This window comes from Mesoplodon densirostris, chromosome 5 (genome assembly GCF_025265405.1).
Source record: "Mesoplodon densirostris isolate mMesDen1 chromosome 5, mMesDen1 primary haplotype, whole genome shotgun sequence".
Lineage (NCBI taxonomy): Eukaryota > Metazoa > Chordata > Mammalia > Artiodactyla > Ziphiidae > Mesoplodon > Mesoplodon densirostris.
In genome coordinates this window covers 66,400,296-66,427,652 of record NC_082665.1, presented here as the reverse complement: position 1 = coordinate 66,427,652, position 27,357 = coordinate 66,400,296, and the positions used below count along the sequence as shown (strand labels likewise).

General features: G+C 42.4%; 1 protein-coding gene across 1 annotated transcript; it reads left to right on the top strand.

Moving 5' to 3' along the window:
• Positions 1 to 3,548: 3,548 nt before the first annotated feature.
• Positions 3,549 to 23,759, top strand: CD80 (CD80 molecule). Its single transcript, XM_060099896.1, has 5 exons — positions 3,549 to 3,648; positions 12,611 to 12,928; positions 17,921 to 18,202; positions 22,340 to 22,453; positions 23,683 to 23,759. Exons 1-5 carry the CDS (start codon positions 3,549 to 3,551, stop codon positions 23,757 to 23,759), a joined length of 891 nt encoding a protein of 296 aa, XP_059955879.1.
• Positions 23,760 to 27,357: the final 3,598 nt, after the last annotated feature.

Below are 27,357 nucleotides of genomic sequence, written 5' to 3'. Positions count from 1 at the left end.
GCGGTGTAGGAATTATGGTAGAGTCAAGGTTTTCAGGCACAGAGTAGAGTGCCAAATGCGGGAGGGAGAGAGGCAGTGGGCAATAGGGAAAGAGAGATCAGGGTTAACTCTGAATGTCCACTTCTCTTTTCGTTTTAAGAATTCTGGTGCTTTCCATCTCAGAGAACCAGAAAGAATGTGAGAGCGTACAAAGAAGAGGTGACCGCTCTCACACTGGTGGCTTTTCCCACAGCTTTAGCAGACTGTGGCACCACTCGGGAGCACCGTGGTCTTAAAGCCCAGGTCTGGCCACCCCATTCTGGGTGCAGGCTATATAGATGGGTTTGAATGAAGCTGAGAAAGGAGTCACAGGGGCTCCGCTGACAGGCTGAAAGACACTGCAACAACACTCCATAGCAGAAATCAGGGTGCTTGTTGCCAGGTGGGTACCCTGGGGAACTGACCTGAAACAGAGGTCAGAAAGCTTCTTGTGACTCTTCACTGCTGGGGTTGCAGCCAGTCTTGTTAGAAAAACCAAAAACATGACTTCCTGAAAATTTTTGTTAACGCAAAAAATGGGTTTGTTTCTTTGGCAACAGAGAGTCCACTGTGGGAAAGGGGTTTTCTTAGCACCTAAGCTGTCCTAGCACTTTGGACCCTGAGCACTCAACATGCAAAAACTTTGCAGTAGCCTTGGGGTCCAGCCGGACCGTGCCCTGTGGTACAGTTTTAGCTCAGCCTGGCTTTTATCAGCTTGAGGAGAGTGAAACAGCTCTAAGGTGGAGAGAGGAAAGATTGAATCACCATTTTACAAAGATCACCCTGTTCAGGGGCAAAACCAAATGTATTGTATTTACCATATTCATATTATCATGTCTCCTATCATTTTCTTTTTTTCCCTCTAAATTGACTCACCTTTTTACTTCTACACATTTATTTTAGATGGGAAACCATTGTATCTCTACCATATAAGTAGCCCTCCTGCCTTAGCCTAGATTCTCCAGAAAGCAAAGTTAGTTACAAAGCCCTAGATTGTTGGGAACGTAAGTCCAGTGGTGCAGGACAGGGGAATTGAAACTGGGAAGGAAGAAAAGCCAATACAACGGGGCCTTACCACGTTGGCCTCTGCTGCAGGCAACTGGTACTCCATCCCACCGGGACCTTCTGGAAAGCCTCATGAAATGTGTCTCTCAACTCTCCATCTGGGTGACAAAAGTGGTAAGCAGTCATCCATCATCTTCCAGCCCCTTTTGGTCAAGAGTAGCTCCATGGGTTTTAAGTGCCTCGTATTTCCAAGTTGCACATGCTTTAGTACAGAATTTCCAAGGGGATCCTATCCAAGGCAACAGAGAAGTCCCAGTGCCAGAAGCAGACTGAGAAAGGTGCAGGCTCAGACAAGGTGCTCTCAGGTTCCACGGGTGCAAAAGAGATCCACTGGACCAACATGGGTTGGCTGCTCACCCATGGAAGGCTCCAGCATTCTACACAGAGGTAGCAGGCTGGTTGGACACTGTCGGGGGAGGACTAAAATCTTCCTCACCCCACCCCTCGGTTCTGTCACTGTGTTCACCTGAGGGTTACTCTACCGGGGCTGGGGTGACTGGGATACAATGTCTAACTTGGCTAGCAGGCGCCCACTCTGTGAAGGTGGTGGGGGTGGAGGGGTGGGAGTGGAGGTAAGGGTGGCCTTGTAAGCTAAGCACTCTCCCAAAGTGTCTACTACACGTGAGATGGGTGGTCCACTGTTGCAGCGGCATGACTGTGACGAGGGAGGGGTACTTCTGGGGGCTAAAACAAAACTTGAGACCAGCACAGACACAGCCAGCCCACGGGGTCCGTAGACGATCTACCACCGAAGTCGATGGGTCGGCCCCTCCCGCGGTGGGGCACCTTTCTACCCTCTCCCCCAGGCTGCCCAGTGCAGTTTCCTGTCCCCTTGACACTGGGGCAGTGCTGGTACTAGGTGAGGGAGGGTTGCCGTGTGGCTTGTGACACCATCTGGAGGGAACAGTCGGACAGCAGAGGGAGCTTCCTCAAATGGCACATAAATAACAGTTTGCTCATCCCCTGATTTGACTTGTTTCTTTTTTTTTTTTGACTTAAGTGTCTCAGAACATTAGAGTTCTCTACCAAGTAAAAGGAAGTTGGGAGGGGAAATGTCACCTCTGTAAAATATCACTCAAAGATAACTGAGTGACTTGCCAGTATTCTGGAGACAGCAAGAAAAGAACAGAAGTGGGGCCTCATCCTTCGATTTTCAACACAAGACAAAAAGAGGAGTTGTTCTTCAGCAAGTAAGTACATTTACTATTATCTTAATATGGGATAGCTTGATAGACCTAGTGACCAACAACCTGACAGCTTTTTAAACAAACATACCATCTCTCTTACCTCCAAGATGCATACTTTCCCCCTCAAAGGGCCTTCGGGGGTCTCTTATTCCAACATACTTGGAGAATCATCATCAGAGTTATGGCCCATTATTTTAAGTTTCCTAGGTGGTAGAAAATATTAATTTTGTAGGCTGAATTTGAGTTTTCCAAAACCAGCAAAATTCTGATGAACAAGTGAATCCAAGCTAATCCTGACTAAAAATGGAGTGTGGCTGATAAAACAATCCAGTTTGGCTGAAAAACTGGCTCAAAGAGGGGTCCCAAACATTTCCCGGGTAGCACTAGACTATGTCTCTGGTGGCAATCTGAGAGGATCTCATAGGAGCACAGCTTTCATTTTTATTCCTAAAGTTTAATATATTTACTAAAAAAAAAAAAAAATCAGCTTCCTCACATTATAGTACATAATATAAATAAGTAATGTTTTCAGCATGTCTTTTCTCTTCCTTTTTTACTGACACTTTTCCGTTGATTGAGATCCTCTACCGCTTTAAGACATATTCTTTGTGTAGAAGTATTCAAAAATGGGAACACTTTTTTTTTCTATGTTAATATATTAAGAAAGAAGTAGTTTCGTGACTTAAGTAATGCCTTGGACAAAATATGCCCTTCCCGGTGCTCTGTGTTTTCGGTATGTTCCGAAGAGAGTCCAAGCTTTCATGGGTGGGCTTGCTGATATCCAGGGCTCTTATAGTTAGTTCTCTGTGTTTCTAACAGTCTTCATCATCCCTTCTGGCACTGGGAGCTTGGTGGTTGGTTCTTGGAACATGCATGCACAGGCAGGGTCACCTCCCCAGAGGTCCGCCAATTTTTGCTTTTCCCTCGAGATTGTGCCGTGATATAGAGTTTGCTCAGATTACGATCCCTGACTCATTTCAGGCGGGCAACTAACAGGTTTTACATCCCATGGTGGGCCAGTCTTCCTTCCTGGGTGACTTTTATTTTTTCCTTTTCAGGTTGTGAAAATAAATCCATACTATTTTATATTTAGGAGTTTGGACACCCAGGTACACCATCCAGCCTCTCCTCAGTGTGTTTTGCAAACACTGCGAGAGAACCCTCTGTGTGGGGCAATTGAATTGTCTTCTGCCTTGCCTGGTGTAAGCTGTGAGGTGCCCGAGTCTCATTTGGCTTGAAATTGTTTGCTTTTGTTTTCCATCCTCATCAGCAGAAGCCATGGATCACACACTGAAGTGGGGAACACTCCCACCCAAGCGCCCATACCTCAAGCTCTTTCAGCTCTTGGTGCTGGCTGGTCTTTTTTACTTCTGTTCAGGTAAGCAACCTCCAGGAACTTGACTGAGTCCACTGCTTCAGGGTTTAGAGAGAGGAAATGGTGTTCTCTGTGCTGCCTCCTTCTGTGAGAGAGAAGGGACCTTCAGGGTATTTCAGTTCATTTTAGGGCTGAGAAAACATGTCCAGAGAGGTTAAAGGAACTGCCCTTGATCACACAGCAAGCCAGTGGCCAAGTTAGCTCGAGAACACAGACCTTAAAGGAAGGGTGGGGCAGTGTTATTTTAACAAAGCCAAAAGCTGATTCAGAAGGACAGCCTTGAGTTGTGATCTCTTCCACTAGGTGCTTATTTACATTTTGTGAAACGCTAAGGCACTGGCCTTGGGCTCTGGTTCCCAAACTACATTTGTATGAGACAACACAGCTAAAGTCTTCTGCTTCTAAAACCAAACAATGACGATCTTCTTTCCACGTTGAAGGGGGAAAAGAAAGTATTGATAGTTGTAACATACAATCTTCTTAATATTAAAATTTTCTCAGTATTTATTTTTATGCTTTAGGTGCTGATGCCCTTTGTCAACACAGGCATCTGACATTAAGTAGTATCAGATTTAGCACAAATCATATTTTGAGTTATTTTTAACTTACTATATAGGTATTTCAGGTGTGTCCTACAAAGAATATTTTGACTTCTGGAGGCTTTTTTTCCATCTCAGGTGCTGAACTTGGGGGGCTGTTGGGAAGGGTGGTGCTGATCTTGCTGATGGAGTGGCTCTGACTTTTTTTTTTTTAAGTCGGAACAAATAAAAGATCTGCTTTGTGCTGAGCAGCATACTACCTGGTTTCATCGAAATAAAGAGGAGCCTTTGCCTCCTGCAGCATTTCCTAATCTGCAAAGAGCCGAATATCAAAGGGCCTTGTCTTAAGCGTTGGTTACTTAAAACTGCAGCCATCACCCAGAATGACTAAGGTGTGAGGGAGGGCACTGGAGGGAAGGGATTACTGTGACTCTGGTATTTGTACATTGTCTGTCCTGAGCTGGAAAACTTGCTATTTTACGCTGCTGCTGCTGAACCAAGAGAACCATGAGTCAAGTTTCACATCAGATTTTGTGTATCTGATGGACAGTAATATTTCCAACAGTTACAAGTTTCTTCTGGGTAGTCGGGGGCAGCACTCCCGATCTAGACTCTTCTGGGGAATCTTAATGAGTTTTAAAAGATTTAGAAGGAAATTTACAGGCTTCCTAGAAATGTGGTATGTGTGCATGCATGCGTGCAAGCGTGTCTGTGTGTGTGTGTGTGTGTGTGTGTGTGTGAGAGAGAGAGAGAGAGAGAGAGATGGAAGGGGGGGTGAGGAGAGAGAAAGAAACAATAAAAAAGAGAGAAAGTATAAAAAGAAAATTAAAACCAAGGCTATAGCAGTTACACCAGAAAAATTAATCAGGGGCAAATGGAAGGAAATGAACTTTGAGCTAAAGAAAGATATTTAGGAAAGTACCTTATTCTACAGCTACGTTCAGATTTTATTGTTGCTATACTGAGTCAACAAAGGAATCCATGAGTTTCTTTTGTCTGAACACCTACTGTGTATCAGGTGGGCCTTAAAAACTGAGCCTGGGATTCCTGCCCTCAAAGAGATGTGAGTATGTTAGTTGGAGAAGGCAAAACAAACCCACAAGCAAGTGAAGAGCAGTGAAGTGACTGGCCCTGACTGTAAGCGCCCCAGACCTGGGAAAGCTGGGACCAGGGTGGGCTGCAGCAGCAGGGCAGGCTTTACGGTGGAGGACGCAGATGGCAAAAGCATTCCGGGCCGAGCAGTAGCATGAGCAAATGCACAGAGGTAAGGATGAGTCAGGGTGAGTCAGGTTTATTCTTTTGTTTAATCATTTATGAATTCAACAAACACCGAGCATCTCTTATGTACAAGACACTTTTCTTGGTCCTGGGGACAAGTTGTGAGCAAAATTGACTTGGCTTTTGCCTTCATGGAATTTACAGTCATTAGGAAGAAGATGAAGATTAATCAATCATTCAAATGAATGTATGACCTATATGTAGAACTAATTCACTTTGTTATAAAGCAGAAACTAACACACCATTGTAAAGCAATTATACTCCAATAAAGATGTAAAAAAAAAAAAGGGTCCTACTGTATAGCACAGGGAACTATATTCAGTATCCTGTGATAAACATAATGGAAAAGAATATGAAAAAGAATATATGTATGTATAACTGAATCACTTTGCTGTACAGTAGAAATTAACAACATTGTAAATCAACTATACTTCAATAAAATAAATTTTAAAAATGAAAAAAAAAAAAAAAAAAAGAAGAATGACCGAGAAACTCTCTGTTTCTCTGCCAGCGGGGACAGTGGTGAGAGTGATCTGGGTGAAGGCGGAAGGAGCAGCATGTGAGGGACACGCAGGAGCAAGGAAGTGAAGGTGGGCAGTGTTGGGGCAGCAGGGAGCAGGGACCAGACTCCATAGGCCTTGAAGGCCAGGGATCTGAATGTTGTTTGGAGGCACTGGGAAGCCATAGAAGGATTTGAAGCAGGGGAGTGACACGGTCTATACCAGTGCTGCTCACACTTTAATTATACATGCCAATCACCTGGGGGTCTTGTTAAAAAGCAGTTTCTAGCACAGGGGATTGTTTTTTTTTAACTGGAGTATAGTTGCATAGCAACGTTGTGTTAGTTTCAGATGTACATCAAAGTGATTCAGTTATACATATCCACTCTTTTCCAAGTTCTTTTCCCATTTAGGTTATTACAGAATGTTGAGCAGAGTTCCATGTAGCACAGGGGATTTTTAGAGCAGCGAAAATACTCAGTATGATACTGTAATGGTAGATACATGTCATTACACATTTGTCAAAACCCATAAGATGTACAGCGCCAAGAGTGACCTCTGGTGTAAACTGGACTTTGGGTGATAGTGATGTGTGAGTGTAGCTTCATCGACTGTCACAAACGTACCACTCTGGCGCGGGATATCGGTGGTGCGGAGGCTGTGCCCATGCAGGGGCGGCGGTATACGGGTACTCTCTGTACTTTACGTTTATTTTGCCACGAACCTAAAACTGCTCTAAAAGGTAAAGTCTGTATATATTTTTAAAAATGTAGTTTCTGCTTAGGTGGGCCTGGGGACGGGCCTGCATTTCTGTATTTCTAACAAGCAGCCAGGTGATGCTGATGCCGCTGGTCCACAGACCTTTAGCTTTAGTAGTAAAGCTCTAAATGATATATTTTTTTAAAAAATGGTGTTGCTGAAGCATAAAGAATGGCTTGTAGGGCAGCCATAGTGACTGCCAAAACCATTTAGTAGCTTATAGTACTTGATGATAGCTTCGATGAAAAGAATGGGATCGGAGGGAGATGGAGGGATTGGAGAATGTGGATGACGTAGAACTGGTGAGGATTTGCCAGACTGAAGTGCAGGTGTGGATTGTGCCTGGCCTGTGGGAGACAAGACTGGACAAGGAGAGTGGAGTGCAATCACGGAGGACTTTGTTCAGGGCAGGGGATTTGCACACTACCCTCTCCTTTCCTCTCCTGTGTAGGAAAGCTGCACTTCCCTCTGACACCCCATCCATTGCTGCCCAGGACAGGGGACCTCTCTTTCCTGCACAGGGTGGGAGCAGCAGGGCTCCTCTCCACTTCTAGTTTCGTTTGTGGAGGCAGAAACACTGGACTCATGTGCTCCAGAGACTGGTGGTTGTCTAACATGGGCAGCTTTTCCTCAGAGCTGGGGTCCTCTCAGGGAGACACAGCTCTCAGGGGAGGGGAGAGGCCTCGGGTAGGAGTAGGCCAGGGATGCAGGATAGGTGTTGGCCTGGAATTCTGTGGCATGAGGAACACTGAGCTAGAGAAAAGAGTGCCCTCAGCGTGCCACTGTAAACAAAGCCTCTCCCCTCCCACCATGTTCTGTCTGCATGCTGTTGGCCAAGGTGTCCTGAAAGCCACGCTTCTTGCTGTGACTACTGTGATATCAACTGTTGAAGTCCCCGAGCATTTTAGAGCATATACTGTTTAGGGAGACACACAGAAGTAAGGATCAGATTTATAACGAGTATATAGGCTGGGCCTATAGAGGAGAGAAAGTTGGCAGCAATGTAAAAATCAGGTGACAAGTCTAAATCTGTCACCTGTGGAGAGCAGATACCTCTTAGCCTCCTTGTGTGCCCAGCACCCAGCCTGGAGCCCACACAAGCCCCGTGGATGCTGGTTCACTTAATCGAAAGCACTTAGAAGGGCCCCAAAAGGTCACTTCCTTTGTGTTAAAGGTCACACAGACCATTAACAGTAAATCTCCAGGTGGTGGGATTATAGGTGACTTTTATGCGTTTCTGTATTTTTCATTCTTTGCAAATTTAATGTGTGTTTCTTCTAGAGTCAGGGAAAACCTTTATTTAAAAAGCACACCAAGGTCCTCAGTGAGATACATTACGGTACACGGTGATATAAGCTGCTGTGCGCACCTGATTCTTTCTCCTTTAGGAGAAGCGGTGGTGCAGCCCTGCTGACCATTGCTGGGGTTCACCTCCGAGGAAGGGGCATTGTGGCCGGCCCAGTGTCCACACTGCCTTCCTCTAGTTTGGAGGGACTAGGGGAGACTCATGGCTTCCTAGCTTGGGTTCTTATTTTTTTAAAGCTATACATTAAATTTTATTATTGTATCTCCCAGTTGTCCTGTATGGTTTTTTTCCCCCTGCGGTGATATAAAATTCACTGTTTTAAAGTGTACGATTCAGTGGTTTTTAGTATAATCACACTGTTGTGAAACCATCACCACTATCTAATTTCAGAACATTTCTATCCCTCTAAAAAGAAACTCCATACCCATCAGCTGTCCCTCTCCATTCCCTCTGCCCTGTCTCCTGGTAGCCACTAATCTAATTTCTGTCTCCATGAATTTGCCTACTCTGGACATTTCTTCTAAATGGAGTTATATTATATGTGGCCTTTGTGTATGGTTTCTTTCACTGAGCATAATGTTTTCAAGGTTCATCCATGTTGTGGTAAGTATCAGTACTTCATGCTTTTTTGGTTGAATAATATTCCATTGTAGATTGAGTTTTGAGAGGTACATTATTTGTCTAAAACTAGTGACCACTACGCTTGTTGGCAAAATGTTCCCTCTCTTGGGGGTTTATCGGTGGAGAGTTGAAGTGGTCAGGAAAGGCAGGGGTTGGGGACTTGACTCAGTGCAAGTGTCAGCCGGTTACCACAGTGATTCTGGCCACATCCTGGGTGTGATTCAACATGTGAGGTGCTGTGTCTGAGAGAAATAGCCCCATGAAAGAAATCTGTATAGCTTTTGCAGTTAGTAAAACACTTTACCTCTGGGTGTCATGTAACCCCCATGGTAATTATGTGAAGTAAGTCGGGGAGATAGTATTATGCCATTTTTCAGAAATTATACCTTGGCCCAAGGAGTTTAATCAACTTGTTAAAGGTTATGATTCTAATGCACAGCGGTGGAACCAGATTTCATCTCCTAATGCTTAGCCAGGCATTCAGCAAATATTTATGGAGCACCTACTATGGGCCAGGCCCCATTCTAGGTTCTGCAGATATGGCAACAAGCAAAACAGATAAAGCCCCTACTCTCATGGCCCCCAAAGTAACTCCAGCTGATATATAGCAGCTGGAGACAAGCTCGAAGAGAAAGAAATCAGGGCAAGAAATAAATCAGGGCAAGGGGCTAACAAGTGGCAGGATGGGTGGGGTCAGGTGAGGGTCCCCCTCACCACAAGGGGACACCTTCCCTGAAGGAAGCAAGGGACGGGGCTGTGTGGATGTCTCGGGAAGACAATGGTCCGGGTCGTGTGCCTGGCACCATGTAAGGTTTTACTTGCATTCCCTCACAGAAACCTCAACCCATGTTTTTAGGTAGGCCAGTTAGTAAAATGGCAAAGCAAGCTCAAAGTCCAGCTATTTCGGCAGTAATGCTGAGACCTGACTTTTCCCTCTAGAACCACTGAAGTGGACAAAGCCCTTCATAAATCTTTCGACTGTTTTCTTGTAAACGCGTGTAGCAGTCCCTGAGTATGGAAGCCAGGTCCTGGTGGGAATTGCCCAGAAGATTTTGGGTTCCTCTTTTCAGTCTGGTTCTTCCTCAGCACCAGTGTCTGGTGAGGGGATCTCACATAGGAACGTCGAAGAGCCCATTGATGGTTTGCTGTTGACCTTTAGACAAACACCCACACTTCTCCTCAGATGGCTGGACAAAAACTCCTTAAGAACTATGATTGAAGTTAGCTCACTTTCAGTTAAGATTTCTTTTTGCTAATGTCACCACATGTCAAAATGAGTTAGAAATTCTGGATTCTTTTTGGGTGGGAATAAACAGGGCACAGGAAAGATACAGTTATTTAGGACCCCGGAGGAGTGAGCTGCTTTCTATCATGGGGTCTGTCTGGCCCATAGCAAGACCAGGGTTCCATGTGTCTGACATAACCCCTGAGTGAGATGAAAGAGACCAAAAGGTACACGTTGGGGGTGAGAGGAGGGAGAGAGAGGAAAGGAAACTCTTACGGAAGACCTGCTATGTACTAGGGACTTTTCCATGTATATCATTTTATTTGAATTTAAGTTTACAATGATCCTGAGAGGTAGGCATCATAACATTTTTACAGATGAGGAAACAGGTTAATCAGAAAATGGCTGAGCTGGGACTAGACCCCAAATCAACAGGAATCCGTAGTCCGTGCACCTTCTACATACCATTTTGCTTTCATTGTATCTCTTTTTAAAGAGAGTTTGGGTTATTCAGCTATTCTTTGCTCCCCTCAAGTATACCTTTTCATTTATTTCCCCCTTTTCAGTTATATTCCCTAAATCTAGGGCTGGCAATGTTCAGCACGATTGTCAGAAGAAGTGCCTTCGATCATTCCAAGGTACTTCACACTGCTGTGAAAATACCTGCCATCACAATACTCTCTTCCTAACTGCTGTGGTAGGGCCACATCCAGTCTGATGGAGGCAGGTAGAATAGCTGGTGAGATGGAGAGGTGCTACTGTCCCATAATCCTACTGCCCAAGGAGAGTGGGCCTGGAAATGAGATCCCTATCCTAGTGAGACATGGGCCTGCCCAGGGGTTCCGTGTGGCTCTGGAAGATACCAAAGGGAAGATGCAACATGGTAGCACTGGGGGGTTTGAGGGGGGTGGTCAGTTGTGAAAGCACCAGGGCTTTAGAGGACCTCTGCTTTTAGGTCAAGCACAGCATAGGAAAAGTCAGTATCCCTTCTAAACCAAAAAAAAAAACAGAAAATATAGTCTGACAGGGATTTGGGTGCTACTGATGAGTGCTTAGGAAATAACAAAAAGATGGAGTTTGGATGCTGAAATATTGATATTTCTGCGATATGCTGATGGGAAATGGGCAAGTGTTTTAAACGGGGACCTGCTAGCAAAACTAGTTTGTAGGGCACCTGTTGTGTGGATTGCAGATAGCCGAGGGAGATAAAGACAAGCTATCCATCTGTTTAGGGTAGCTAGAGAGGGCAGAAATTGTCCAGAGGAGTAACCAAGGCCTTGTCAGGTGGGGATGAGGAGAGTCATTTCAGAATGACATCATGGGGTCAAGCCGGGCCTGGAAGGAAAAGGACTGTTTCTCAAAGCAAAAGAGCCCAGCGCTGGAGCCCAGCTGGGAGCAGGCAGTGCTGGATTACTTATCCTAGAACTGGGCCTCAAATTGGGGACCATGAAACAAGGAGAGTGGCCCAAAACGTTCTCTGCAAAACTGGGGCAGTTTCCTTTCCTGGGCTTAGTCTCCTCATCTGTAAAATAAGCCCACCAAAATGATCAGGGAAATTCCTTCAAACTCTCACATTCCGGGCCTCCCTGGTGGCGCAGTGGTTAAGAGTCCGCCTGCCGATGCAGGGGATACGGGTTCGTGCCCCGGTCCGGGAGGATCCCATATGCCGCGGAGCGGCTGGGCCCGTGAGCCATGGCCGCTGGGCCTGCGCGTCCGGAGCCTGTGCTCCGCAACGGGAGAGGCCACAACAGTGAGAGGCCCGCGTACCGCAAAAAAAAAAAAAAAAAAAATCTCACATTCCTTAACTATGACTTCCCCATCCCTGTGGGACTGATAACATTGTCTAACTGGTAGTTGGCACTCATATGCTAGGTCTCCTAAAGTCCTTCTTCTTTTGGGACTAGTGTGCCTTCTCTCTCATTGTCCATGGACAGACAAATGGATAAAGAAAATGTGGTATATACATACAATGGAATATTAGTCATTATCATCATATCCTTAAAAAGGAAGGGAATTCTGACACGTGTAAAACATGGAGGAACCTTGAGGGCATTATGCTGAGTGGAATAAACCAGTCACAAAAAGACAAATACTGTATGATTCCACTTATATTAGGTATCTAAAGTAGTAAAATTCATAGAAACATAAAGTTGAGTAGTGGTTACCAGGGGCTGGGGGGGGAGGGAGAAAGGGGAGTGGTTTAACGCATACAGAGTTCCAGATTTGCAAGATGGAAAAGTTCTGTTTCACGACAATGTGAATACACTTGATGCTACTGAGCTGTACATTTAAAAATGGTTAAGATGGTAAAATTTATGTTATTTTTTATTTTTTTATTTTTTTTGCGGTACGCGGGCCTCTCACTGTTGTGGCCTCTCCCGCTGCGGAGCACAGGCTCCGGATGCGCAGGCTCAGCGGCCATGGCTCACGGGCCCAGCTGCTCCGCGGCATGTGGGACCTTCCCGGACCGGGGCACAAAACCGTGTCCCCTGCATGGGCAGGCGGACTCTCAACCACTGAGCCACCAGGGAAGCCCTGTGTTATTTTTTAATCACATTTTTTTAAATGGAGAAAAAAAGCACTGGGGACCAAAGAAACCAAAATCAAACTGAACACTCCAATACTGCTTGGTACTGGATACAACACTCAATTCTGTTACCGTCAGCTCCAAATTCTTGCTTGTGCAGGCATCTATATTTAGTAGATATAAGATCTTGTTCTGTTTGTCTCTCCATAGGCGTTATCCAGGTGACCAAAACAGTGAAAGAAGCAGCAATGCTATCCTGTGATTACAACATATCCACTGAAGAACTGAAGAGAGTTCGCATCTACTGGCAAAAGGATAATGAAATGGTGCTGGCTGTCATGTCTGGAAAGGTGAAGGTGTGGCCCAGGTACGAGAACCGCACCATCACTGACGTCACCAATAACCTCTGCATTGTGATCCTGGCTCTGCGCCTGTCGGACAATGGCACCTACACCTGTGTTATTCAGAAGCCTGAGAAAGGGTCTTACAAACTGAAGCACCTGACTTCGGTGAAGTTAATGGTCAGAGGTCAGTGGAACTTTCTGATTTTCAATAAGCCGGCAGACTCTAGATGCCCTTAAAGACATACTCCTATTGATTTAAGAGGAAATTTTACCAAAGAGGGGTGTATCTCACTTCATTTCTTAGGGTTGAGTCTCTAGTTTTACAGTGAACCCTAACTGCTTTCTCAGGATGTCCTGGAAATATCTATTAGTTGCATATCTTTCACTTTGACAATCCAAGTTCATGACAATCACCCTGGAGCACTATGATGACCTGAAGTATCTTCTGAATCATAAAGGGACACATTTGATTTGATGTAGCTATACTATTAACTGGATTTGATCCAGTAATATATTCTTGTAAAGTATGTTGAAAGGTATAAGAGCAACGCAGGCATAAATACTATGGCTATTGTTCTATTATATATATATATATTTTTTCTTTTTGCGGTATGTGGGCCTCTCACTGTTGTGGCCTCTCCCGTTGCGGAGCACAGGCTCCGGATGCGCAGGCCCAGCGGCCATGGCTCACGGGCCCAGCCGCTCCGCGGCATATGGGATCCTCCCAGACCGGGGCACGAACCCGTATCCCCTGCATCGGCAGGTGGACTCTTAACCACTGCGCCACCAGGGAGGCCCTGTTCTATTATATTTATTGTATATTTGAAGCTCTCCTCTAACGGTCATTCCTACAAAGTTAGGTGTTAGAGAACTGTGAAGGGCAGGGTAGGAAGGAGCCGTGACTTAACCACAGGTGATACGGCTAGAGGATACTAATGTATCCTGAGCCCTCATTGAGAAATGGCAGCCCTCGGCCATTCCCTCATACTTGAAATTCAAACACATCTCTTTTTCTTCCTGGGCACTTGAGGCTTTAGTGGAAAGGCTCAAACCTTTTAATAAAAGATAATAATTAACCTTGATATCAGTTAACTTAAGTGGATCCTTAGTGAAGTCTTCACTGTTCTTCCCTGCTTTTGGTCTTCAGTTATGTTGACTCTTTAGCTGTAACATCCAGATCATACCTAAAGCTTAGGAGGTAAGCCAAATTTACATGGAATTATCTTGAACTTCGCTCTGTGTATTCCCTAACCACGGAGAGAGCGAATGATCATATGGTGGTGAGATGTGAGGGGTTCTGAGAAGCCCACCTCCTCCAAAGTTCAGACCTGCGCCGATTCCTGGAATTCCCACTATTATAGCCTCTCCTGCTAATCTCAACCTTTTTTCCCCACAAGATCCCTGTTAAAGATAAAAATGTGTTCCCTGGGGGAGATGGCACCACAGATGTATTAGCCTGTATTAGTTAATTACATTAGATACGTAGCTAGTTCTCTAACAGAATATCCAGACAGAAGTAGACTCAGAACATGTACTTTTTTTTTTTTTGCGGTACACGGGCCTCTCACTGTTGTGGCCTCTCCCGTTGTGGAGCACAGGCTCTGGACGCGCAGGCTCAGCAGCCATGGTTCACGGGCCCAGCTGCTCCGCGGCATGTGGGATCCTCCCGGACTGGGGCACAAACCCGCGTCCCCTGCATCGGCAGGCGGACTCTCAACCACTGCGCCACCAGGGAAGCCCCTAGAACATGTACATTTTGATAGAAAGATAAAGAAGAAACTCCAAGGAGACGAGGCAGAGTTTCAGGGAGGACAGGCCCTAGTAGCAGGTTATCGTAGGAGACCAAGGACAGCTAAAGTGGTAGCATGGGAGTGCTGAGGGCCTCAAAAAGGAGAGTGGGGCACCAAAATCAGGTAAGGGAAGACAAAAATGGAAATTCTACTTGCTTAATTAGACACAGAACCAATTCTGGTATTTCCAATTGAGTCAGTTAGAACAGTGCTTCCCAAATGATTAGGTGCCTATGACTTGGGGATGTTGTTAAAATGCAGATTCAAATGCAGCAGGTCTGGCACTTCTAACAAGCTCCCTGGTGAGTCCTGTGCTGCTGCTGAGGATCGCAGTTTGAGAAGCAAGGCCAAGGTGACCAACTGCCCATTCTGCCCAGGACTGAGATGTTTCCTTGGACATGAGATTTTCAGTGCTAATACTGAGAAAGTCTCAGGCTAACTGGGACAAGTTGCTTTCTCTATATTTTCTAAATGATATAATAGCAGCATAGTATCAATGGATGAAAGCCTTCATTAAGCAGCGCATTTGAGGAGCTAGCTATACTAGTTAACATATTAACTAGGTTAATGGATTTTTACCTTTCTAAAGCATATGCACCTTTTCCTTTCCTAATAAGATATTCTTACCCTACCTATTAAGAGTGGTGAAAATTTGGGTTAATTGATTAAAATGAGAGACAAAAGAATAATTCTCTGATGGTTCACAGTCTTGCAAAGCCTTAGGAGCTGTTACTCTAAACAGATCACCTTATAGAAGGGATAGGAGACAGAGCTTAGGCTGTTCTAAGCCCAGCCAGACCTTGAAAAGATGTTTTTTAATATGATCCTTGGTATTAGTGGCATTCTTGTGGTTAAATGTTTCTTAGAAAAGCGAAGTGAAGAAATGAACATGAATCATAATTAGGATATGAGTTACTTGGATTTGTTATTCCAAGTTATAACATGACATACTGATGTTATGAGAAACAAACAGAATATTCTTGTTGTTAGCTACCAGTGTAATTATTTGATCTTTTAGGAAAAATTAAAGGAGTAAAAAATAATAATGTCAACTAAAAATGGCTCGAGAAAATGTCAAACTTAATTTAGGAACAGGATTAATTCAAAAAAGAAAGGTGACTCTATCCCTAACCACATCCAAGTTTTTCTTTTTCTTGGCATTTATAGTCACTTGTCATAATTTTGTGCCACCAGGCAGTCCTGGAAGCTTTCACCTGGCAATTTGATTTAAATGAGGGAACTCATTTAAAAGAGGACAAATATAAAGGCCTCCCTGGTGGCGCAGTGGTTGAGAGTCCGCCTGCCGATGCAGCGGACACGGGTTCGTGCCCCAGTCCGGGAAGATCCCACATGCCGCGGAGCGGCTGGGCCCGTGAGCCATGGCCGCTGAGCCTGCGCGTCCGGAGCCTGTGCCCCGCAATGGGAGAGGCCACAACAGTGAGAGGCCCGCGTACCGCAAAAAAATTAAAAAGAGGACAAATTTAAGACTCACATTAGTCTATTAACTAACTTCCTGTGTGTCAGGCTCTGTTCTATGTGATTTATATTAACGATGTCATTTAATTCTTACAACGCTGGGAGGCAGGTACTATTATCCCCATATTACAGATGAGCAAACTAAGACTAAAAGTGGTTAAGTAATTGGCCCAGTGTTAAAAGGCAAAACTGGTTACAAAACCTGGTCTTGGGACTTCCCTGGTGGTGCAGTGGTTAAGAATCTGCCTGCCAACGTAGGGGACACAGGTTCAAGCCCTGGTCCGAGAAGATCCCACATGCTGTGGAGCAACTAAGCCCGTGCGCCACAACTACTGAGCCTGCGTTCTGGAGCCCGCATGCCACAGCTACTGAAGCCTGCGTGCCTAGAGCCCGCGCTCCGCAACAAGAGAAACCACTGCAATGAGAAGCCTGTGCCCGGCAACGAAGAGTAGCCCCTGCTTACCGCAACTAGAGAAAGCCCACGCACAGCAACGAAGACCCAACGCAGCCAAAAATAAATAAATAAAAACAAAACAAAACAAAAAACCTGGTCTTGATGACCACTGTGCTATACTACATCTCTCTGTGAGACTCTGAATTCTGAAAAGAAAACTAATATATGAGCTGAAGTATGGGGGGATTGGTTCCCCACATTATGCTAAGAAGTATAAATTCTTTAAGCCTAACAATAAGTGAGGAAGAGGTGAGGGGAGTTTTTTCCTGTGTTCTCTGCAGTCATTTCACTATGCTTTGCTTTATTTTAGTATCTTATTAAGGGGCAAATACACAAATGAAAGAGTGCCTCAAGTATCTTGGAGGAATATTAGGAAGGTCTCTCTGTCCTCATAAGGCATATGAGAACAGCAAGGGAATCAGTAAAGTACAGTGGTTGAGATTACAGGCTCAATAGTGTAAAGTCTGGACAGAGGTTTATCTGATTAAAGACTACGTTTGAAAAGGTAAGGTAATGCTAAACAAACTTTAGAGTAGTGTTACCTCAGGTGTGAGAAGTAGGGAGACAGCAAAGTTAAGACCATACAAGTAGATTTACGCAAGTTACTGTCAATATTCTGGTTCTCAGTTTGGACGGTGGGTTCCCAGGTGTTTAGTATAGTATGAATTAATAAATAGATACATAAAAGAGAGCTACTTTGTATACCTCAAAAATTAGGAAGAAAGAGAAGAAAAAGAAGTAAAAGAAAGGAAGGAAAGGAAAAGAAAAGAAGGCAGACATATTATAATCTGCTTGCTTATATCTCTAATACCATGGCATTAGTATTTTTCTGAGAATATATTTTTCAATATAATCTTATTTTTAATGTTTTAATAAAACAGCAATGTTTGAAGCTCTAAAAAAAAAAAAGAAAGAAAAGAAAAGAAGTCAGGGGAAGGGAAAGGTCTGGTATCAGAAAAACTTGAATTCAAATCCCAGTTCTGCCACTTGTTGGTTGTGATTTCTCTAGACCTCAATTTGATTATTTATAAAGTGAAACATTGTATTAGGTTAAATCATATGAAATTACTGATATTTGACCTTTTTTGATCTACAACCTACCTCCTAGGGTTGTTGTAAAGATGAAATGAGATAATGTCCAGACCTAAGAAACATTAACGTGTTGTCTATTATTTTTTTCTTCACCTCTTGCAAATACAAGTATTGATACTATGTCAATATTTATTCACATGAACCTACTTCTTTCTTTAATAAGTGCCCTTCTACCGCCTTATGAAGAATTGATATAACCAATTCAAACCAAAATTAGTCTTTGGATTATACATAAATATTAATGACTTATGGGAAGTTGCAAATTATATTTTATTATTCTTATTAAAGCTAGGTATTTATTAAAAATATAAACACACACACAAATATGTAATGATATGTACTTACAGCCTTGTTCTTTCTTCAGCTGACTTCCCTGTCCCTAGTATAACTGATCTTGGAAATCCATCTCCTAACATCAAAAGGATCATTTGCTCAACCTCTGGAGGTTTTCCAAAGCCTCACCTTTCCTGGCTGGAAAATGGAGAAGAATTAAATTCTACCAATACAGCACTTTCCCAGGATCCTGAAACTGAGCTCTACACGATTAGCAGTGAACTGGATTTCAATATGACAAGCAACCACAGCTTCGTGTGTCTTGTCAAGTATGGAGGCTTAACAGTGTCACAGACCTTCAACTGGCAAAAATGTAAGTGATAGTGTTCTGGGAAGTTTCTGCTGTGTAGAGTCTAAAAAGAAAATAACTCAGCCAGATGCATCACAGAATTATGTATATCGACTCTGATAGTATTTTTTTTGCAGTATTTTTAGACATGCAAATAAAATGATAATGAAAGTATTACTATGACTTATTAAGGTCACTGTACAAGGTTTGACTATAATGTTACTAGACTAATTTTATTTTCTTTAAGAAACATTCTAAAATTTACACATCCAAGTAAGTTCTATCCATCAAGTCAACATCTTAGGAAGTTATTATAACAATATTGTTGTGATTGAAAGCACTAAGAATTGTCCTTTTTGGAATTGCTCTCTGGGCTTTGGCACTTTCATTTTGGGGGCCCCCTCCCCATGGTCCCATGATGTCAAATCATTGTCTTTTGAGGGTGAATGTACCTTTTAAGAACTACTGGTTCATTTAGAACCAAGTCTAGTAAAGAAGGTGAATGACAAACTACTTGAGGACAATGCCTGAAAAAATTGGTCATTTTTAACCAAAACCATAACCAACTAGTTTACCTTACATGTAGTAAACTTATACAATTTTCTTTCCCCAAGAGGTGAAATCATCTGAAAATATAAAATGGAAAAAGTTGGGCTTTTATAAATTTATGCATATTAAACCCATAATGGGTTATTACAGAAGAACTCAGATACTTGAAATACATTTCTAACTTGTTTGGCTGATTATATGGAGCACCACCAGGCCTCTCCCACCCCTAGCCCCACTTATAACAATATGTTTTGTGGCTTCATAGTAAAAAATTATACATCGAGTATAATATATTATGTGTAGTATGTCTTACATCTTCCTCTTATTTTTGCTTGTAGTAGAGGAGATATTTTAGATGGTCTAGTAGTTCACCTTAGTAAATGATTTACTCTAGATCTTTCTATCTTGAGTGGATTTTTTATTTTCCTCAATAGGTAATGAGATAAAATTTTGGGGGAAAATTACTCCAAATTTTGACATGATTTTGTTAATAGTCCAAACTCATCTCTATCATCTTTTATGTATTCTAAAGAATTTATAAAAATGAATTTTGAATCCTATAGTAAAAATAGTTTATTAATTCTGCATTTTTGTCACTTTATTGATATATAATTATTTAACCAATTTTAGATTATGATGACTAAGGTAGACAGTATTACACAAATTAGTAACAGCAGCTTCAATTATATTTTATTTTGGACATCATTTATATTTGGAATATGAGTACATATGATATTCTAAGGCAAGGGTTGACAAAAAGTTTCAGAAAAGGGCCAGATAGTAAACATTTATTCTTTACAGGTCATATGGTCTCTGGCAACAACTCAGTTCTGCTGTTATAGCATGAAAGCAGCCATAGAAAAGAAAAATGAATGACATAGCTGTGTTCTAACAAAATTTTATTTAAAAAAATAGGTGGTAAGCCAGGTTTGGCCTGTGCATGGTAGTTTGTTAACTTGTAGGAGATAGAATGGAGTCCTTTATATAAAAGGGTGGAGCTATTATTTAGAGATGATTTAGACTGCCCAGCTTTATCATCTTTTCCCTATTTTGCCTTCTCTCAATTCTTCCTTCATGCTAAGGATGAGCAGTATCCCTTTTCACGATAATTCAAAATACTAGTTCTTTGTCCTATTTGGTCCACATTCCCAATGACTAATGGAGAGATGATTAACAGTTTGTGTTTAATCATTCCTTCTTTCATTCAGTTTTTATTAAGTAGTTATCACATACCAAGCATCTTGCTAGGCACCAGTGTTGTCTTTGTGGTCAGAGAGCTTTAAATACTCCAGATCTCATGAACTGGACGGCAAGTATCATTTAGAGTCAAAAGCAAATAACACATTTGTGGGGGAGGTCAAGGGGTGACTGCATAAACAAACATAAATTAGGTGTATAGTTGATAGGAATAGTTATGTCAATGTGAATAAAGCTTTACTATTTAAATACCCACTCTTTACCCCAAATTTATTAATTAAACAGATTGGGTCTATGGCTCTTTTAGCCTGGGCCTGCCCAATTTGTTAACCCTTGATGTACTGGAAGATATGTGTGTGTGTGGAAGGGGTGAATCAGGGAGTCCCACTCAGGCTATCTAATGAGCTATATGTGCAGATGTCCTCACACAACTATGCACTTGGGATTTGGGGTCTGCCCTGTGGTGCCTTACCAGGTTCCTAATAGGCATCACGACAGAGCAGGTTTGCTGCTACTGGTTCCCCCTTCTTTCTCTTAAGCACATACCTTCTTTCCAGGCTGAGTGAGGCTTGAGGATGGATGAGGAGTGACCTCTGAGAGGAAGCCAGGAGTGAGTTGGAACTTGTGAAACATCTAGACTCCCAGGATAATAGCAAGAGCTTCTTTGTTATTTTGGGTGTCATTCTGGTCTGCAGAGGCCAACCCTGTTAATCACTCGATGTCTCCACCCAATCTGGTGTTTTAGAGAAAAATAAAAAAACGACTTTCCCTAGTCTCTAAATAGTAGGTCCTCTATGGTCAAATGTGCATTTTATAATGATCACTGTGGTAGAATGTGTAGGAATTATTAAAGCCTAGAAAACCAGAGGCAAAGAGACAATATAAAGGCGACTAAGTTGGAGATCAGAAAAACCTGAACGAAGGCGGTTGCTGCAGGAGATTTGGAGAAAAGGAATCAGTTGCAGAGATTTTCTCAGTACAGCATAGAAAGTCAGTGGGAGCTACTGGGCAGTGAGCACAAAGGCAAGCCTCCCCTTTTATTTGGGTCACTGATGGTGTTGCCATTCATTGAAATGGGAGAATGTGGGTGGTAGATATGCTTTGGAAAGAATACATGGATACTGAATTCAATCTTAGTCAGGTGGAGATGCTGGCATCCAACCATATAGTCAATGGCTGGAAATACAAATTTGGGGCTCAGAAATGAGATCAGAAATATGGTATACAGATTTAGAAATCAGCTGGTGTTTCCAAACTTGGGTGTGGATGAGATCACCCCATGACTACCGGGGCCAATGAGAGGAGAATGGGACCACAGATGGAACCATGGGGAACAACAGTAGTTAAAGGACAAGAAGAGGAAGAAGAGCCTACAAAGAAAACTGAGTCACAACAAACAGAAACTGAAGAATGTGGTGTCATAGACGTCCCAGGAGGAAAAGTGTCAACTGGGCCGAATGCTGATGAGAAGTACAATAAGCTAAAGACTGAAATTTATCCCCAAGGCTTGTAATCAGAAAAATGAGAAATGGTACTTTAGTAAATGCTCAATATTTATTTGTAAGCCATTCCAGAGAACTCAGAAGAGGATGAGCTGCTAATATTCCTTTTGTGTCCTGCCCTTCTCCAGATGTTGCTAACTATTCCTCAAAGGGGTTGAAAATAAATGGTGTAGCTGCTGATCCTGAGCAGGAGGGACTGACAGCAGTACCGCATACACCTTTCTACTCCCACCCGCGTCCTTCCTCGTGTGCCCTGTCTCTTCTCTGTTCCCTGTGTTCTACAGCTGATAGCCAGTTTGTAGAGCTCTACTTCAGGATGATCCTACCTACTACCAAGCCATACCCACGCTTGGTTCTTTGCTGGGTCTCTTCTATTCCTCCAGAAGCTCTAGGCTGTATGATGAAAAATGTGTATCTGATAATGAATGCAAAGTGGCTTCTGTAGCTTTCGGCAGCTACTGTAAGGGGTGTGTTTGTGTGTGTGTGTTAAAGAGGACATCCTAAAAGGGAGAAGGCATGACAGAGCTGGAGAAGGAAAAATAAGGTATATCTAGAACACAATATCAACTATTAGTAACAATATGTAGTAATCTCAGCTATAGAAATGAGATACGAAGACAAGATAGCTTTTAAAGGCTTTCCTGAGAATCTTTTTTTATGCCAACTTAACTCAGTAGATGCAAAAGTTCAAATTTTCTTTTTCATATTTAATATCTGACATCTGGTATTAGTTGCCCACAAGTATGTGTCTGATTAAAGAGTTATGCAAGAAAAATGCTGGAAGCTGCATTTTGGAGAGCTGACCAGGCAAAAAAGTGAAAAATGCTTTACAGTTGTGTCAATATAAGGGGGCATAGAATGGGTATCAGGCAGTTGGAAACACATTAGAGCTGACACTATTCTTTTCCTTCAGCAGCCAAACCAGCCCCTTCTGCTAATCAGCTCCTGCTCTGGGCCATTATTATCTCAGTCTCAGCATGTGGGATTTCTGTGATCGTTGCAGTAACACTAACATACCTGTCCTGCAGTAAGTAATATTGTACTATCACAACGACCTCAATTCCTGGACACCCAAACTCTACCAGTATGGGTCAGCACCTCTCCGATGTTTTAGCCTATTTTATTCTCATTTTTGGAGCAAATCTATGGAAACTTTAGTGTCTCCTTTACTTGTCTCAGCAAGTTCTGTTCATTCACTGGACAGATATTTCTTGGACACCTACTATGTGCCTGGCACTCTGCTAGGCACTGGAGTTACAAAGATGAGAGATCACTGCCCTCAAGACACATTCTAGTTTAGTCCTTTTATTTTTCCCCTAAATGTATAATATTTTCTTGGAGACACTGAGGCTTGCTAACTAAATTGAAAACATATCGGATACAAAGTGATAGTCTAATCTTTGATTTGGAATTGGAGGAAAGGCAGAATGACAAGGTTTAGGGGCAAGAATCATTTTCTTGGAGGAGGGTAAGATGCACTAATGAGATGTAGTTGAGCAACTATATGGCCACAGGTGATTTTACCAATTCTCAATTCTTCAGAATTTATTTTTGGATGAAAGATCAGGAGTGAGGAAAGAAGAGATATCTAGGATTTTTCTTCCTATGAATCTAAATTTTTGGCTTTACACATATGCTACCCTCCATCTGTAATTAAATGAAGAGGAACAGCTAGGCCAGCACTAAGGCTATAGTCACCATGAAGGAACACCAACCTTTCTTGGAGTAGAAATCTTGTACACTGAGCAAAGAAAATTAGAAGACCAACATCTGCTGATTTCCCCAACTTTCAGCACAAAAAAATGTCAAGGCTCGAGGAAGTGACTAGAGACTCTTTGCTATGAACAACCTACCCCATGGGTAGGATAAAGAGGTCTGGTGGGCTCAAGGATGTTTCTAATACAGACTGTGAACCTCTCCGGTTCAGAGTTTTTCATCCTTAGTACTATTGACTTTGGGAGCTGTATAATTCTTTGTTTTAGGGGCTGATCTGTGCGTTGTAGGATGTTTAGCAGCATCCCTAGCGCCCACTCACTATATGCCAATAGCACCTCTTGCCCCTGTTGTGACAGCCAAAGATGTCTCTAGACATTGCACATCCCCGGGGGGTGACGGTGGTGGTGGCTGTGGAAATCACCCCTGGTTGAGAACCACTCCTCTAGTTCTAAGTCAGTTGAAGGTTTGCTGAAATACATGGGCATGATTTAAGGGAAACTTACCTACCTAGATTTTTATTGCTTGTGCTTTGTCTTCAAGGACATGCTGCAAGATGGAGAGAGAGAAGGAGGAATAAGGAGAGCATGGAAATGGAAAGGATCTCCCCATCTACATAGGATCTGTGGAAGGATTGGGCTGACCAGAACACCTCGAGGTATCTTCTTCTCTACCAGTGTGGGATATGTGAGATCTTGTGCTCGTGAACACAGAGTTTTCTTCCTCTCAGTACCAAATTTAAGATCTTTTATTACTACCACCTTTTCAAAATCCACATTCAATGTACTCTAAACAGATGGTTGGCACCTCTCTCCTTTCTCCCCACATAAAATTTGCTTATTGTAACCTCTTCCTTTGCCATGCCATTCTGCCATCTTGAAATGTTCCCCTCTTGTCAGTCAACTCAGTGTCTTTCAGTATCTGTCAAACACACGTGCACTATTCCTGGGCTATCTCCTTATTCTGATCACTCCTTTTTCCCTGTACCCCTCAGTACTGTTGGACACAGACTGGGGTCACTCTGTACTAATTCAGTAACATCTCATTGATCTGTCTGCCTCTTACTAACAGACTCATCTCCCACTGACCCAATTACAGAGCCGAATTTCATCAAGAATTACCTCTCCGTGTCATTTTCTCACTTAAAAACTCAGAAGAGACCCTAGGGTCTACAGGAAAAGTTTCAGAACTTTTTACTTTCCACATTCCAGCTGATCTCTTCAGTCTAAACATCCTCAGTTGTTTCTATTGTTCTTCACATGGCAGTTTCCAGAAGCTCCATGTGAACACACTAAATGTCAATAAATGGTGTCCAAAACTTTAGATTTGATCTGATTCTACATATGATGGGGTAGTCACTATTCATCCAAGGATGTTAAGGAAGCCTAAACACAGCATCAGTTTTTGTGAATCACACTAATTTATATCAATTTTGTGCTATCCTAAAATCCCCAGGTCTTTTCAGGTAAGAGAAACATTGAGACATTAGAATCCAAAAGACTGACATCTGGACCAGGGTAAACCACTATAAGTCAGTCTTCATAAACAGTTCAGTTTTGACTTGTGAAAGTTAGGGTAACAGCGGCATTAAAAAATGAGATTCTGCAGTTACCTTTAAAAAGAAAGGAAAGGAACTATAATATCCGAGACTTACATAACAGGTTATGTTTTACAAACGCATTATTTCATTTCGCCGTATAAAAATCTCTATGAGCACGATCTTTCTATCTCCGTTTTATGGGAGAGAAACCCAAGGCTCCCAGAGGTAGAGTGATCTGCCTGAAGTCAGACAAATAAGGAGCAAAACCAGGACCCAAACTCGACATCAAGCTCAGGTCCCTTTCACAGCAGCATAGCAGCCTATGCATATTTTCCCCACAGCAGTCTCTCAGCCTCCTATCCTGCTTTCTTTTCACTTCAACTTCTTGCTCATTCTCCAGGATGCCCTTCCCAGGATGTTCCCCTGAGTTCTGCAGTTACTTAGCATTTCCCTGACTTTCCTTCCATCTTAAAAATTTTCTGCTCAGTCAGCTGATCCTTCATAATGAGGCCAGGAACCCAGTCTCCTTCACAAGTATTCTGTGGCCATCTTGCCCAGTTCAAGCAGTTCTGCCTGACCACTAGAGCAGTGCTCTCTCTAGCACATCACTCTCCACCCTGGGTTTATTTTCATGTGCCGTGTCTTATATCCTTTACCAAATTGTAGGCTTACTGAGAAGAGCAAGCATGCCTGATACACCTTTGTTTGCCCCACATATAGGTGAGTGAGTGCCTTGATCTATGTTTGGTTGGTTGGTGATAGCTGGTGCTTAATATTTGCCTGATATTTCATCTAGTAAAAATTGTCAGACTTGTCCTAAATTCTCCCATAATTTAGACTTGCCTTTATGTTCTTTAGCCGTCAAGATTAATATCTACAATGTTACCTCACTGGGAATACCCTTGTGATAAAAAATATAAAAATTTTTTAATGTTTTCTTCAGGTCCCACCTCCATCCGAGACCGACCTCTTCTTGGAGCTTCCTCAAATGGCCAGGATTATCCCACCTCGACCTTCATGTATCTGTTCTCTAGGAGCCTCTTCATTCCAGTGGCTTTGCTGAAAGTGACTAGAGGAGTATGATGGGGACAGAAGTAGCTCCGGTGACCCTGACCAAGGATTTGGAAACACAGAATTCTTTAGGCCTGGAAGAGACATTAGTGAATACTCTTACTAATGACAAGGACATCGAAGTCCTGGAAGGTGACTTGAATTGTAAAGGCCAGGGCCAGAACCCAGATTTCCTGGCTCTGGTGCTCTTTTCCTTCATCAATCCAGCTTTGTGCTATTAACTGGTATGTGTGTGTACACACACACACACACACACACACACACATCAGTCAAAGTGCTTCTGGAAACAGAATTTATCCAGTATCTCAATCAGGTCAATTTCAGAGACTTGATCTGATGAAGAAATGGAGAAGGATGTTATGTTGTTAAAAGCAATCTAATGTTAATATGTGGGAAGTATGGTGTATGTACACCTAGATGAGGATAATGGAAATATTACTGGTGTTTAGCCAGCACATTTTCATTGTGCTCTCCTTTGTGGTTCTCCCACTTCTCTACTAGGTTCAGGAGGAAGTAGATCCATCTACAACTAATTTCCTCTGACAGGTAGAATGAATGACTTATACAGTAAGTCCCCTACATACGAATGAGTTCCATTCTGAGAGTGTGTTCGTAAGTCCAGTTTGTTTATAAGTCCAACAAAGTTAGCCTAGGTACCCGACTAACACAGCGGCTATATACCGCTGATTTTATGCTTGCTTCCGGACATGCTGGGCTTGAAGTGAAGATATTGTTACTACTGTACTCTATACAGTACTGTAAAGAACACAAAAGCATAACGATGCACGCACATGACAATGTATGCCAGACACCTGAACTAACTTACGTGATTGGACATGTGAACACATGTTCGCATCTTCAAAAGTTCGCAACTTGTTAGTAAGTGCAAACAGAATGACTTTATTTTTTGTTTTGTAAAGTAAATCAAACTTATAGGTCAAACAAGAATAGATTTTGTTGAACTGGTTTTTTTTTTTCTTTTAATAGGAGCAACTAAAAAATAAATCAATACTATGAAAAGCCCAGATGAATGCTTCTTGATAATTCCTTGGAAAAAAGTTGGTAAGCCAAAGTAAATATTGTATTAGAGAACAAGGGCATAGCAAAATACTTAATACACACTGCTAAGCTCTGTGGTTAAGACTGACACAACCAATAAACTGTTAAGGAGGAAAATGCAAACTTCTCTAAGAAAAGATTTAGCAAAAGTTGTGCATGTGTACAAAACACACACAAACTTTTTTTCTATTTAAAATTTATGAACTAATTATGAACAATTAAATTATGAACTAATCAATAACTTGTTCTAGAAAGTAACTGCAAATGAAAACAGCTTCATAAGTTCATTTTTGTAATAAAAATTGGCATATCTATTTTGTTACTTCAAAGACATATAAGGGAATTAAAAATTAATTTTAGTTAAATTTAAAAAAAAACAGTTCACAACTTGAATGTTGGTATGTAGGGGACCTACTTACACCTCAAAGCAATAGTAAGGTTGGAGAGTGATTTGTTTAGTTCACATTGGACTGATACTCTCCTTAAATGACTTTATGCTATTTTAATCTCATTTGTAAAATCTTTATGAGAAGGTTCTCATTTAAAAT

Excerpts from the sequence above, each read along its gene's own strand:
- CD80 (XM_060099896.1), top strand. The coding sequence starts at position 3,549 with ATGGATCACACACTGAAGTGGGGAACACTCCCACCCAAGCGCCCATAC. Across the intron at positions 3,649-12,610 it reads TCTTTTTTACTTCTGTTCAG|GCGTTATCCAGGTGACCAAA; the intron begins GTAAGCAACCTC and ends GTCTCTCCATAG. Across the intron at positions 12,929-17,920 it reads GGTGAAGTTAATGGTCAGAG|CTGACTTCCCTGTCCCTAGT; the intron begins GTCAGTGGAACT and ends TTCTTTCTTCAG.